Genomic DNA, 16,351 nt, shown 5'->3' on the forward strand with positions numbered 1-16,351 from the left:
CAGGTAGGATGCTGTTCTGGACTGTTTGATGCCTTGCTCACAGACAGACCAGCGGTCCTGCAGCAGGTTCTGTTCAGTGTTGTGTTAAACTTTCTTTGGTAGATTACTCTCAGTATTTTCATCTGTCAAAATGACGGACGGCCTTCAGCATTTTCCATCATTTAAAAAAAAAAAAAATCTGTCAATGACAGAATATTTTCGGCTAATGCGACCTCTGCTGTATTCTGTCAGTGGATAAATGGGGCTTCAGAGTTGTTGCATGTTTTTTCTTTTGTGTCAGACTTCCAGCACTGGGTAAAACTCCTAGTCCTACATTATGTTTGTTGGTTTAGTAAAGTTCTAATGCCCACACATATGCTTCTGTTTGTATTAAGATCCAGTCTGAGTATATGGGAGGTAAAAATAAAGATCTCAGGGAAAAAAAAACAGCTTCTATAAACCAAAGTGGTTATTTTTTAGAGTGACCTCCCTTTGACCTTAACATGTCTTTAATCCTTTCATTCAAACAATTTGAGATTTATTGCATTAATTTTCTGATGTTTTAAACCAGGTTTCATTCAACACACGTCAGATGTTTCTAATTGTTTGTGCGGCTTTTTGTCATGGGGTCAGAGGTCACAATAAATAGTGGGGTTTTTTTCTGTCTTTTAAGGTTATACATATTCACATATACGTATTTGTGTATTTTCTTGTATGTGAAGAACAGAGGATGAGTGAATGAATAAATGTGTGTTCATTTTAACCCTATAAAAACAACAAAGGTCATCTGAGACTCTTCCAAACCACTGTAGTTAATGTGTGATGATAAACCTACATTCCTACATGTAGGAAACTGGCATGGAGCAGATTTTTCCAGTATTCAGCTCTCTGCACTGATGCAACGATGAGACAAAGTGGGTCCGATAAATGGAGGTCAGCCTTATGTTGCACTTGTCTGTGTGAGGACGATGTGCCTCTGGCAAAGTCACACCGAATCCTCCCCGTGGACGATGACAGTGAAACCAACAGCTCATGTACAGAGTGGAGGACGCCCACTGCACAGTTCTAAACCCCAGCCCTGATGGAATGGATGTTTTTATGAATATGGATGAAAAGGTGACCTTTAATGGACGCCATGTAAACCTGTCCACTCACCACTGTGATGGTAAATCCATTTACACCAGGGGTCTCAAACATGCGGCTCGGGGGCCAAATGTGGCCCACCAAAGGTTCCAATCCGGCCCGTGGGGTGTTTTTTGCAAAGTCAAAAATTCCACAGTCTTGAATTGAATTAAGCAAAAAAAAAAATTGCTTGAATTAAGGAAAAAATGTTGAATTAAGCAAAAAAATAAATAAAGAAAAATCTTCAAGTAAAAAAAAAAAAAAAATCTTGAATTAAGCCAAAAAAATCCTAAATTTAGCAAAAAATCTTGAATTAACAACTTAATTTTTTTTTCTTTGTTTTAGCGCAAAAAATAACATTAAATAATGAAAATATTTCCATTTACAAACTATCCTGTAACAATAAAATGTGAATAACCTGAACAAATATGAACAACCTGAAATGTCTAAAGAAAATTAAGCACAATTTGAACTCTTTTCTTCCTGTTCCTCAGTGTTTAGTGTCTTTGTAGATCTGATCCAGAATGCACATGAAGAAATGATAAGCTGATGCAGAATATTGTTAAAATTCCACCTATTTTTCTTAAGAAATTTCATTTTTTTCAGGTTATTCACATCTTTTTTGCTTGAATAGTTTATAAAAGTAAGTATTTTCATAATTTAATGGGGTTTTTTGCACTAAAACAAAGACAAATATTTGGAGTTGTCATTACTTTTAGGTTATTCTGTTATTATTTTACTGGTGCGGCCCACTGCAGATCAAATCAGGCTGAATGTGGAACCTGAAAGAAAATGAGTTTGAGAGCCCTGAGTTGTTGCATTACACCCACATTTTAATCCACTGTTGAAAAAAGCAGGTTTTCTTCTTCCTGTACACAGGCTAAATTTAACCCACTGATCCTTGTATTTTCTTCAAGATCTCTGACTAATGTTATTGTCTAAACTGTGATAAACAGTAAATCTGACACATATTCCCTGACCCTTAATGAAGTATTTGTTTGGTAAAACATCAGTTAAAGTGATTATCGTTGTGTTTTAAAATGATCGTCAGTGTTGTATTATTAGAATTTCTACAATAGGTTTCATGACGTGGCACCATCTATACCTTATTTTGAATCTCTGCTATATACTTCCATGTCCACATTCCACTTCATACATTATATTTCCACATCCACATTATATGTTGGAAGAAATTCTGACAATGCCACATGTAGGCATGGAACTGTATAATAAAATTAAATGAACAGATGTGTGTAAATGTCTAAATGTTGTTACGAGGCCGAAAGTACTTTCAGTAAAGTAAAAAAAAAGCCTTAATTCTGTGAAGTTAGTCTTATTTTTCTCTATAAGGGAAAATAATCTATGTTAGCCATGTTTTTCAAATTAAAGTGCGTTAGATTTATCCAATAACAAACTAAAACAACACTTTGGATTCCATTGTTTGAGATAACTGGTTGAACCCTTTCATGCATAGTGGTCACTACAGTGGACAGCCACTCTACAGCTGTTCTCTTATCAGATTTTCAAGGATTTTGTTGTTTTAGTTCCATATCAGCCGACACAGTGGATGTTTATGCATCATCCCATACACTGGAATTCAAACCATTACTGAAACTTTGCTGTTCTTGATAAACCTGATCTGCACTAACATGTCTGAGTGTAAATCAGGTGCTTGTTATTGTTGTTAGACTGTCATTAACACTATTTTTTTTTTTTTTGCATATAATCTCCATAAAGTGAGTAATAACTAGTATTAAAGTTTGTTCAAATGTGACAAAACATCAGATTAACAACATTTTAAAAAGGATTTCATAGTTTTCACACAGCGTATCTGTAAATACATGCTTCTTTGCTTCAAAAATTCAACACATGGTGTCCAGCTGAGTGGACACTTTTGCAACTCTATAAAAAATAGGTTCATAAAAAACTATTTCAATCGCATTTTTTTTTTTTCACACCTAAAGAGGAATAAAAACACTCAACACTCACACAATTAAGGTTCTAACAATTCATGCATGAAAGGGTTAAATGTTGGTATTTTGGGTTTTTTTGGGTTTATTCTACAGTGGTCTGACCATAAGGATATTCTGCTTCTTACTACTGGTTGTTTTTGCAGTGAATAAATAAGAGGTACAAAAAAGAAACTTCAAGCATTAAACTCTTATCAGAAGACATTTTTACAGAGTTTATTTTCATGCTGCCATGGGTTTGTTTTTAAAAACACATCCCACTGACTGACAGTGGTGATAAAACTGCACTTGGGATGAACTGTCTGAATTTCGACACCACATGTGTAAACTTTTACAACACTCCTGTTTTTGCTCAGACTTGCACTTTTAAAGATAATCACAGTCTGTTGATCTTTCTTTTGTTAATTTCCTCAACATTCTGATAGCAGTACATCCTGTTATGTAGTATATTCATAAAACACTTCAGCGGATGTTGTAACAGTCCTACTGCTCGTGCACATGATCAACTGTCAAAGCTTTATTTACTTCCTTTGCTGAAGTAAACATCTGCATTGTCAACGTTCTATGTGTTCCATGAAAACTGACTTTTGTGTAACTTTGAATGACACAGATGGGCAGTTTTTGGTAACCTAACCTGTTTTTAACCTGCCACCATTACCGTTTACTCCTGTTCATTTTAGTTAAATTTCACTCAAACTGGACATATGTCTGCATACAGAGCAGCGCTGCAGTTTAACCCTTTCATGCATAATGTCCAGATAGTTGAAGCTCACTTTCCAAAGGGTTATAAAGGCAATACAGGGTTATTCAAAAAGAATGAACTGATTTCATTACACAACATTTTAATAAGGAAAAGCAATAGAAAACTCCTGCCAAGTCACAAGTATTCTACTCACAATCAACTTTTATTTCCTGTTTTACAAGTGTTCAGTGTGTCCACCAGCTGCAGCACAGACAACGTCAACGTGATAAGAGAATTCCTCCCAGACACGTATCAGTACATCATGATCCACTGAGTTGATCGCTGTTGTTATTCGATGTTTAAGGTCATTCAGGTTAGTGGGTAGTGGTGGAACATAAACGCAATCTTTTATGTATCCCCACCAGTGTTGGGCAAATTACTTTTAAAAAGTAATTAGTTATAGTTACTAGTTACTTCCCCAAAAACATAATTAAATTAGCAACAGAATTACTCCTTCATAAATGTAATTAGTTACCAGGGAAAGTAATTACTGTGTTACTTTTTTGAAAAACCTTCAAATATGTAAAAGGAAACAGATTTTTGAGTGTGTTTCACAGCCTGTTGTATAATAATAATAACTTTATTTGTATAGCACCTTTAAAAACAAAGTTTATAAAGTGCTTTGACAGAGGGCACAACAGCAGGATACACGAAGAAAATAAAAACACTAAAACAGAAGCAACACAATTAGAGAGATGTATGAACAAGTTAATTATCAAACAGGATCAAATTTAAAATTAAAACTAAAAATTAAGGTTAAAAAGGCGGCAGACATCACATAAAAGCAATTCTATAAAAATGTGTTTTAAGAAGTGATTTAAAAGATGTTAAATATAAGTATAAGTAGAACAGCAGACAGGTACTGAAGACCAGGACTGTGGTGAGGCTGGGGTCCACCAGGGCCCGGCTGGGGTCCACCAGGGCCCGGCTGGGGTCCACCAGGGCTCAGCTTTTCCACCACATAAGTGCATGTCTGCATTTATAGGAAGAATATGCTCCTCCAGTTAATCCCACATCTCCACGTTTTTCAGTCGCTCCTCCCTGATCCAGCGGTAAATGTCTCCAGTCCAGTCAGTCGGACTGTCACTGATAACTCCTCCTCTAAATTAGCTGATAACTCCTCCCCTAAATTAGCTGTGCACATAGTTGTGTCCATGTGACTGGGGTGTGCTGGGACAGCTCAGACTCATGGACACACAGGTGAAGCATGAAGGCAGTGTGGGTAATCTGAATAGAAGAACTGCTCGTAAATGAACGGCTCGCAACAAATCGGTTCTTATCGTTCACTGAAAAGAGCCGTTCAAAAGACTCGACTCGTCCGCGAACGTCACACCTCTGGTGCCTGGCTGAGCGAGTCAGGACAGATAACAGCTGTTAGATATCAGTGCATAGTAACACGCCATATTTCACTGCCGGTAACGGCAATGGTGTTGTAATGTTTCAAATAGTAATTTATTAGATTACCTGTTACTGGAAAAGAATAACAGTGTTACTAACGCCGCTATTTTTAACGCTGTTATTCCCAACACTGATCCCCACAAGAAAAAAATCCCACACGGTGAGGTCTGGGAATCTCACAGACCAAGCACAAAGAGTAAGGTCTAGGGCCCCCTTCAGACCAATCCATCACTGGAGCACTTCTTCATTTAAAAACGCTCCAACTTAGAAAACTCCTCTTTCAAATGGTCACTGACTCATTCCATGATGATGCTTAAGAACTGAAGCAATGTGTCATGAAATCAGTTCATTCTTTTTGAATAACCCTGGATTCTCCAAACCACATACAGGGTTTCTACACATTTGAAATTTCATAGTTCCACATTTTTTCCAGACCCTAATTTCCAGATGTCTTGGTAAAAAAAATTCCAACCAGTCTTTATATTTGGATTTATGAGGCAGTCGTCAGAGAATTTCCATTCTACCCATTCTGAGTTCTGCCAGCCTTCATCTAAGGCCTGTTGAATAACTCGTTCACCAACAGTGTGTGGACATCACCTGTCCGTCAAAGCAGCAGTGAAACTTGACAACACCTGGGCGGGGCTTAAAATGGTTTGGAGGAGGATAAGAGCAGAAGGCGGGACATTCAACTGTCAATCTGCCCAAATGTTTTCTGGGATGTGTATGTGTACATATGTGTAAATGTATGTGCTCTCACACAAACATTTTAGCTGCATTAGCAAGAGCCTTATAATATAGACTGATCCATGTCTTTTTTTTTTTTTTTTTAGATATTTATAATTTTAACAGTGGGAACAGTCTGGGAAACAGGAATATGTTTCCATATATTTGTTTCCATTTTTCATAATTTTCCAGACCTGGGAATTTATAAAATCCAATTCCATATTTTCCATACTTGTGTAGGAACCCTGCACATGGGGGCAGTCTCTATAGACCCTCAGCAATACAATGAAAAAAGGATCATCTTAGTTTTAGAACTCGGACTGCCGTGATTTCAGAAAATTAACCTCCAAAGACCCACGTTTGTGGTTTCACAGCTTTATACAAAAAACAAAAAAACTGTCCACCACAAAGGACATTCCACAAAAGTTATTAAAGATGCATCTGAAAAAACTGTTGCATCATGATGTTTCTAATATAGGCAATTATTTAATTAAAAAAGCCAAAACTTGTACTTTCCTGGGTCTCAGGATGTTAAATATCTTCTTAATAAAACCATATTTAAAAAAAGAAAAAATTCATAACGCATTTCAACTTTCGCGTAATTTTAAGTAATAAAATCAATCTAAAAAAAAAAAAAATCTAGATACTTTTTTTTCATAGTCTATGCATGAAAGGGTTAAAGGGGGCCTGATTTCATTAAAAAAAAACAATAACAGTAATGTTCAGCTGAAACTGGTAAAGAAACCTGTTGAACTACACCACATATATCAAAGTATTCCACTGTCAGTGTTATGAGTGTGACACAGATCACAGATTACAACTACAATGGAGTCCGGAAAGAGCTAAACCTTCCAGCTTCACCTTTAAGGCTTCCAGCTTCACCTTTAAGGCTGGTTCAACGGCTGCAGCCACACGAGGCTGAAGGCAGCGGCTCCTGTTTGTCCAGCTTGTGTTTTTCTTCCTCTGGATGGTTAAGCAAACTTGGACTGAACAGTGTGTGGGGTTTGGCTCACCTCTGAACCTTTTATATCTTAACTTCTGGACTTATGAGTCGTCTCACGGTCTGCATGTCAGATAATTCAAACATAATGACTTTTCAATACACAGTATGATTAATGGACTGATGGAATAAATAATAAATCTGCAAACCCAACAGTTAAACAAACACACCCTCCTTTTAGGCTGGTGTTGTGGTACGAGGCGTTAGCTTAAACGAACATCAGTTTATACATCATTTAGATCGTATAGATTAAACTGTGTCAAGAAGTAGAGCTGAAATGGTTGTTTGACTGGAAATTTATCACAAATCTTTTTTGTTTTTTAACCCATGAAGACCAAAAACTGACCAAAAACAACAACAAAGATTTAAATCTATAGATGTCATATTTAAACTATAATCCTATCAATACACGTAAATAATTGGTGTAAAATACACTTATTCATCTTTTCGTGGTCATCAGAATTGTCCGAAATGTCCGAATTACCCAGTAGGACATTCAGAGGCTCCGTAGTTACCGTGGAAACACCGTCATCTTCTACAACACAGGTGTCAAACACGCGGCCCGGGGGCCAAATCCGTCCCGCCAAAGGGTCCAGTCCGGCCCGTTGGATGAATTTATAAAATGCAAAAATTACACTAAGAAATTAACAATCCTTTTAGTTCAGGTTCCACATTCAGAACAATTCAATCTCCAGTGGGCAGGACCAGTAAAATACGATCATAGTAACATAAATAATGACAACTCCAAATTTTTCTCATTGTAAATGTAAATGTTTTCATGTATTTACACTAAAACAAAGCATTATTTCGCAAAAATGTGAATAACTTGAACAAATATGAACAACCTGAAATGTCTTAAAAGAAGTAAGTACAATTTTACCAATATTCTGCCTGTTATTAAATGTTTTGTGTGTTTGTAGATCCACTGTGATCTGTACGTTCTAATGTGTAAATGATAAACTGAGGCAGAATATTGTTAAAATTACACTTATTTTTTCAGTTTGTTCATGTTACTCACATCTTTTGAAAAGATAGTTTGTAGATGTAAACCTTTTCATAATGTAAATTAACTTTTTTCGCACTAAAACATAGAGAAAAGTTTGGAGTTGACATTATTTCTATATTATTCTGTTATTATTTTACTGGTTCGGCCCACTGCAGATCAAATTTAGCTGAATGTGGAACTGAACTAAAATGAGTTTGACAGCCCTGTTCTACAACATTGATTCGCTAGTAAAACTCATGGAGTTTAAAGGGCTCATATTTGTCTAAACTCACTTTTCTTAGTCTGTGGTTCATTTCTTTGTGTATTTGGACCCTAATAGTTCATACAGTTTGAATTTGAACCCTCCAGCTGCTGCAAAGCTTTATATTCATTCTGGCAAAAATCCACTGGATTTCTACAACCTGTTTTAATTCCTTCTTAATTCATTACATTTATAACTAGTTCCGTCTCCACATTTGCTCATATCAGCTCCAGACTTCACACCAACATTTCTCCAGTATTTCTCCATAATAGTTTGTCGTCATCAGCGGTTGTAGTTCAGACTGAAAATATGTCCAAACTTGGAGCCCATTACCTCACATGTTCAGTTGTTGGTTGAATGAGACAGAGCAGCACAGCCGACAACCTGGAGGGGGCGGGGCCTTAAGTGTCTCCTGTGCATTTAAAGGGCCAGCGCTCCAAACCACCTTTCTGGTGTCATTACTCAGAAACAGCGTTGAAGATGGACCTGTGGAGTTGAATTACCGTATTTTCTGGACTATAAGCCGCTACTTTTTTCTCACGCTTTGAACCCTGCGGCTTATACAACGATGCGGCTCAAGTATAGATTTTTACGGGCTACCGGCCTCCAGGGGGCGCTCTAGCAGGAAGTGCAAAAGCTAGACAGACAGGTGGTGATGAAGAGGAAGAGTTTTAAGTTTAACTTTTAACAATCATTTTGCACAAACCCTCATCACGGAAAACACACAAAGAAATGCATATGATGCAGCTTTGAAGTTCAAAGCAATCAATGTATCTGTCTAAGAAGGAAATAGAGCTGCAGCACGGAAGTGCCATTGAGCAACAACGGAGGAGAGACGTAGAAGGAGTGTGACGAAGCCTTTCTGAGGCTGTTCAACTCCAACACTGAAGAAGACGACTGCAGTGGTTTAATGAGCAGAAGGAAGATGAACATACAGATCAATGACGTTTATGGGTTTTTGAACCAGCCTGTTCCTGACGTTTTACTGTCGTGTTACAGACACTGTTTAGAAAAAGCAGGTAAGGTATGGAAATAAATATGTAAATAATCTTTCTGTTTACCATCTTTCTGTGTAAATATCTCATGTTACAACGTGGACACCTGCAGCTTATAGTCAGGTGTGGTTTATATACAGGTGTGCTCTATAGTCTGGAAAATACAGTAATGAAGAATTCAGACCCAAGCAGAACATTTACAGTTTATGGAGACCACAGGGAAATGTTGGAAACTGAAGAATTCCATTTAAAAACAAAAAAATATCACTCCTTTAATAAATGACAGTGGATGGACATGCTTGTTCTATGTTCAGTTATGATATATTTTGTTAAAAAAGTCACTTTCTCTTCAGTTTTCTCTGCTTTGATATTTGAATTTACTCTGAGCTTTTATGAAAATCAAGATGATCATTGAATTAAATATAGGAAAATACCTGATTTCCACTGAAAAATGCAAAATGCAGAGGATAATATTATAATAAATGTTGATAAATCACTTGGGAAAGAAAAACAAATCATGTGGAAGCTGTGACATAAACAGTTGGGGGTTTTTCAAGGTTCAAATATTTTTTTAAAGTACAAATAAAGAACATTATGGCTCCTGTATTTGAAATGTGTGAATTTACTGCTTTTCCTTGCAGTAATTAGCTACAGTTGCCCCAAGCGAGCATTTAGCTGAATTTGAATTTCTGAGTGGGTCCCTGCAGTGAACAGACAATCTGTCTCCACTAGGACAGTGAGGAGGTGGAGTCTGGGGTCCAGCCAGGGTCCAGCCAGGCTCTGCAGGACGGCTTTGAGACCCCAGACTGGAATGTGCTCTGCCAGCCCCATGGGAACGATATGGACATGACAGACTGCATCACTGATTCCATTAATGTGTGTGAGGACACAGCTGTCCCCACCACGACTGTCCACTGTTACCCCGACAACGAGCCTGGACCCCCACCCAGCTAAAGGATCCTGCAGAACCAGCAGAAGCAGGCCTTCAGATCTGGAGCTAAAGACGAGTGGAAGAGGAGAAGAGGAGGCAGTGGGAACTCAAGGTGAGGCGGGGGGGGGACGGTAAGGACAGCTACAGGAGGACAGTGGAGGACGAGCTCCAGCAAAGGAACACCTGGGACGAGTGGAAGGACATGAAGGAGGACAGCAGCTACAACATCAAAGCAGCAGGAGGAGGAGGAGGAGGAGGAGGAGGAGGAGGAGGACGGCCCAGACTGAGGTGAGCAGATACATTTGGTTTTCAATAGATTCAGCACTGGACCCCCTGCTGCCCCCCCCCCCCCCACACACACACCCACGCACACCCACTGCTCCAGCCTTTACCCCCCCCCCCCCCACAGCCAATCTGAAACACATCCACAACCTCTTCCTGCCTGACACCTCTAACCCCCCCCCCCCCCCCCCCCAAATGTGACTTTCATACCTGGCCAGGTGAGAAAACAGCTGGAGAGAGTCCACCAAGGCAGGAGGCCCAGACCAGACCTTGTCAACCCCCCCCGGTCCTGAATCCCTGAGCTGCACCACTGTCTGGGATCCTGCACTTCATTTTCAACCTGAGTCTGAAGCTGGGGGGGGGGGCCAGAGCTGTGGAACACAACCTGCATAGCTCCGGTGCCCAAGAAGCCCCTCCCATCTGACCTCAGTGACTTCAGACGTCACATGTCATGAAGGTCCTGGACAGACTTGTCCTGGTCCAACTCAACCCCTGGTGCCCCCCCCCCCCCAGCTCTGGACCCTCCTCAGTTTGCATATCAGCCTCATGTTGCTGTGGATGATGCTGCAGCGTACTCACTCTCACCTGGACGGTGATGGTGGGGGGGCACTGGGAGGATCCTGTTCAGTGTCTAATGCCACTCCATGGAACCGGCTTGACTCGACTCGACTCAGCTTGACTCGGGTACCAGGTACTATACCTGGGGACCGTTTCCATTACAGGATACTACCGACTTTACAGTACCTGGTCGTTATAACGATGTGGTGCGTTACTTCTGTGTCGTCTGCTCAGAGTTGCTGGTAAACTCGCTCATTGTGTGTTGTCTCGTCAAACTCACGCTGAATTCTTACATCGGCCACCACTGAATGTCCTCGACCGACCATGGTGTAGTTTTGTTGGCTGTCATGTGGATTAACCTACCGCTATATTTACTGTCAACTTCTGCATCTGTTTTTTGTAAAAGGGCGGGCCACAGAGACTACTCTGACCAATCAGTGGTCTGCAGTGTTTCTGTTCCCCAGTCCTGGAACCTCAGCGGAGGTGATACCAAAAAACTAGTACCGGGTACCAGATTCCAGGTCCTTTTTCATAGTGGAAACACAAAAAGGCTGAGTCGAGTCGAGTCGAGTCGAGCCGGTACCACGCAGTGGAAACGCAGCATTAGTCCACTCAGCCTTTTCTGATGAGTGTGAAGCTGCTGAAGACGGTGTCAGCTCCACCACTGCCTCCTGGATTACTGAACTATTGTGACCAAGTCGTTTCCCTTGTGGATTAATAAAGTTTGTCTAAGTCTAAAACGTGTTTTTCAGGAAACTGCTGAAACCATTTGTGAATCGAGGTTGTGAAATTACAGTTCAGAGGACTGAGCAACTTATCTGTGCATAAGGAATAAAACAGTTCAGCAAAACATTAGCAACTTAGTCTGCACGTATTTTTTTACAGTGTACAGATTTTTATCCGCTGTGCAATAAATTAAACACCTGATCATATAAGAGTAGAGCATTGATCCAATCACTCAAATCTACCACTAACCTTCCCTTCACTTTTATTTCAGAGGCTCTGCCCCCAAAACTGTCACTGAAAAAACACAAAGGTACCTATTTAAAAAAAAAAAAAAAAAAGGAATAATGGAATGAAGTCAAAGGGCCATGACACTGTTGGGAGTTGTGCAAAAGCTATGAACACTGTAATAATAACAATCATTACCTTTTCTGTTTTCTCCTCTGGCTCGTCTTCGTTTAGAAACTCTCGTTTGGGGTAGGGGATCTGACAGCCGGCGAACACACTGCACACAAACAGACATGAGACCAAGGCTTGAAAGGGTTCTGGAGCCCCTGCACAAACACCAAAACCAAAACTGTTTTTCTTTCTGTGAAAAGCTCCTGCTGAAGTTTACTAAAGCTCACTCAGTGGTTGGGAGTGGGTCTTCCAGGAAATAAGGGTCCTGCAGCGCCTGCTCTGATGTGATTCTTTTGGTGGGGTCCATGGTGAGGAGTTTCTGGAGCTGAACGTACAAGAGAAGAAGTGCAGCATCAGTGGTTCTGCTCAGTTCAACGGGTGCACGCTTAGAATCAGACAAATGCTGCTGAATGACTGTTTTTAAATACTTACACTGTGGAACTGTTTTATGTGGTTTATTCAGTGTTTGCACATAAAGGATACAGGATCTAATTAGCTGCATTTCCATAAACATATTTAACCCTTTAACCCCTGATGTGTCTGTGGTGAGCATTTTGTGTTTATGATTTATTTTAAATATTCATAAAAATTCAACCGTTTGTTCAATAAAAACATTTTCAAAAGGCACTGATAGAATAGACCTTGTAGTTTCCATAGACATCTGAGCATGCTCAGTGTACCCCCCCCCCATCCACCACATGTGGAATTGGGGGTAAAACACAGCAGTCAGTGAGACCGACTCACTATAAAAATAGATGGTTTGGGCTTTTTTTTTTTTTTTAACACTGTTTTCCTTGTGTGTGTGTGTGTGTGTGTGTGTGTGTGTGTTTTTAGTTGTTTGCAGTGTTGTGGTGATTTTCCTTTTTTTTTTTTTTTTTTTTTTTTTTTTTTTTACTGTTTTTACTGACTTTTGACCGTGTAACTGTGTTTTTGAGTTCAACCAGGTGTCAAAAAGCAGCTGGACTGATTTATAAAAAAAAAGAGCCCAAAACTAAACCTACTGGGACCAAATACAAATCCTTGTTGTTGTTCAGTGTGTTCCAGTTCTCAGTTGATGTTCAACATCCTAAATCTTTTACTGATGTACACTGAACAAAAATATAAATGCAACACTTTTGTTTTTGCTCCCGTTTTTTCATGAGCTGAACTCAACAATCTAAAACTTTTTCTGTGTACACAAAAGGCCTATTTCTCTCAAATATTGTTCATAAATGTGTCTAAATCTGTGTTAGTGAACACTTCTCCTTTGTCGTTGCTGAGATAATCCATCCTCCTCACAGCTGTGGCAGATCCAGATGCTGGTTAGACAGCAGGATTATTGCACAGGTGTGACTTAGGCTGGCCACAATAGAAGGCCACTCTGAAATGTGCACTTTTACTGTATGGTGTGGTCCAGGGGGCTCAGAAAACCAGTCAGTATTTGGTGTGACCACCATTTTCCTCACACAGTCTTCTTCTAGTTTACCACCACCAGAGTGTGAATGTGAGAGCGAATGAATAATGGGTCAATAATGTAAAACGCTTTGGGTGTCTAGAAAAGCACTATATAAATCCAATCCATTATTATTATTATTCATGAATTCTCTGAAACCCCTTTAAAGATGGTCTATGGTAGAGAAATGAACATTCAATTCACAGGCAAAAGTTCTGGCAGACATTCCTGAAGTCACATGACCAGTGCATATTCCCTCAAAACTTGTGACATCTGTGGCATTGTGCTGTGTGAGAAAAGTGCACATTTTAGAGTGGCCTTCCTTTTATCGTGGCCAGCCTAAGGCACACCTGCGCAATAATCCTGCTGTCTAACCAGCATCTGGATCTGCCACAGCTGTGAGGTGGATGGATTATCTGCACAAAGGAGAAGTGTTCACTAACACACATTTAGACAGATTTGTGAACAATATTTGAGAGAAATAAACCATGTGTGTACACAGAAAAAGTTTTAGATCTTTGAGTTCAGCTCATGAAAAATGGGAGCAAAAACAACAGTGTTGCATTTGTATTTTTGTTCAGTGTATATTCTAGTGCCTTATTCAGTCCAAACCTGTCAAACTTCTGTTCCTCTCTTTGTCTTTTTCTGTTTTTCCACCTGTTTTGACCCTAAAACTCACAGCAGTTTTTTTTTTTTTTTTTATACTCTTTATTTTAATGTTTTGAAACACTTTTACAGTGCATAACAACGCTTAATAACAAAAAAAAGGGGGAAAAAAAAAAAAATTAAAATTAAAAAATTAAAAAAAAGGAGGGGGGGACCCCACACAATAAAACAAGGGGGATGTTGTTCCTTATACATTCGACAGTTTTTCCACACTCAATCTGATATCATGAGTTTCTGTCCTTGAATATGATCCATTTCTCCCATCTTCGCTTAAAAGTTCCCATCTTAATCCTCAGTTGAAATGTTAATTTTTCCATGGAGTATATTTCCTCTATAATGTCCAGCCATTGTTGTAGTCGTAGAGGGTCACTTTTTAACCAGTTCCTTGTGACTACCTTTTTACAGGCAAGAATTAAAATTTTAAATAAGTAAATGTCTTCTCTTTTAATTATGTCATCAGGTATTAGACCAAGGTAGATAGTCTGGGGGTCCATTGGAATTTTATAATTTAAAATATTCTCCATTGTCTGAAAAACATGGTTCCAAAACATTTGCATTTTTACACATGTCCAGAAGATATGCGAGTGATTGGCATTCATGTGTCCACATCCTCTCCAACATTGCTGCTGTTTTCCCAGTTGTTTGCTTTTAATATTTGGTGTAATAAAGAAGCGAATGAGGTTTTTCCAGCCAAATTCTCGCCAACCTTTAGAGCTGGTGGATGTTAGCTGTGTTTTGCACATAGAATGCCACTCACTTTCAGACAGAGTAATATTCAATTCAGATTCCCATTTCGATTTAACATAATATGAGTTCACACCATTACATTTTTGTAGACCCTGATATAATTTAGACACAGTCTTAGTGGGTGTGTGTTTGTAAGCTCCTGTGAAGACCTTAATCAGTTCACTGCCCTCTGATAAGTTACTTTTAATCTCTCTGTCAAAAAAATGTTTTACCTGTAAATATCCATACTGATCCTTAACCTCCAAATTATATTGTTTTTTTTATTTTATCAAATGATTTAAAAGTTTTCCCCTCAATGAGTGTACAAATGGCTGTTATTCCCTTTTCTCTCCACCTCAAAAATCTATTATCAGATTTAGCAGGGGTGAATTTATCTGACTGGGAAGGCCATACCAGGAGCTTACTATCATTTTCCAAATTATATTTCTTAATAATCACATTCCATATTCTCAATTGTTCTTTTATGATGTCATTATCCCCCTTATATTCTGTGTGTTCTTTACCCCCTAAACAAGCCTGAGGTTGTGAAATGTCTAAATTTAAATCAATATGTTTCCATTTGGCTTGATACTCAGGGGAACACCAATTTACAATACACTTCATTTGGGCTGCGTAGTAATACTGTTTCAGATTAGGTAAAGCTAGACCTCCTTCTAATTTTCCCAACTGAAGTGTTTTAAGTTTTACCCTTGGTTTTGTCCCAGCCCAAATAAATCTAGATACTAATTTGTCCCACGTCACAAACTGAGAGTCAGGGATTCGGACCGGAAGTGATAAAAAGAGACAGAGTAGTCTAGGCAATAGATTCATTTTCAAAACTCACAGCAGTTTTAATGAACCTGAAACAGACGCAGGTTCACAGCAGAACCTTTACCTGGAATCAGGGCTCAGGAGTTAAAGGGTTAATGTGTTGTTGGAAATTTGTCAAATGTTGTTGGAAACAGAAGAATTCTAAAACACCTATCTAAACTAAAAGGTTTTTGCACACATTTGACACAGTTGGGGCTGTTTTTCACCAAAGACTAGTTGCACACAGAGGAAATGGAAACTTATTCTTTAAATAGATTGTGATGTGGCGAACATTTAATCATCTGTTAGCGCCATCTTACACATTTTCCACTGAAGTGTGAAAACATGTCTGGTAGTAGAACAGGTAATGTGGACTGATCAGACTGAATTATTCCTGTTCCTCATCCATGAAAAAACATCACTGAACCTTCATATAGAAAATGACAGAGGAACACACTGCTTCCTCTACTCCGGGGGTGTCAAACTCATTTTCTTTCAGGTTCCACATTCAGCCCAATTTGATCTGCAGTGGGCCAGAACCAGTAAAATACTAACAGAATAATCTAGAAATAATGACAACTCCAATTGTTTTAGTGCAAAAAGTAATATTAAATGATGAAACTATTTCTGTCCAAAACAAAAAGAAGA

General features: G+C 38.9%; 1 protein-coding gene across 1 annotated transcript in view; it reads right to left on the reverse strand.

Annotated features, from left to right (window-relative positions):
* Positions 1–16,351, reverse strand: part of cdk19 (cyclin dependent kinase 19) — a 173,145-nt gene that overhangs the window by 14,307 nt on the left and 142,487 nt on the right. The window contains exons 10-11 of the mRNA XM_030128980.1: positions 12,297–12,394; positions 12,097–12,175 (exon numbers count right to left, since the gene is read on the reverse strand). Coding sequence (XP_029984840.1) covers positions 12,097–12,175; positions 12,297–12,394 — 177 coding nt within the window. The remainder of the gene's footprint in view (positions 1–12,096; positions 12,176–12,296; positions 12,395–16,351) is intronic.

This window comes from Sphaeramia orbicularis, chromosome 24 (assembly GCF_902148855.1).
Source record: "Sphaeramia orbicularis chromosome 24, fSphaOr1.1, whole genome shotgun sequence".
NCBI classification, from domain to species: domain Eukaryota; kingdom Metazoa; phylum Chordata; class Actinopteri; order Kurtiformes; family Apogonidae; genus Sphaeramia; species Sphaeramia orbicularis.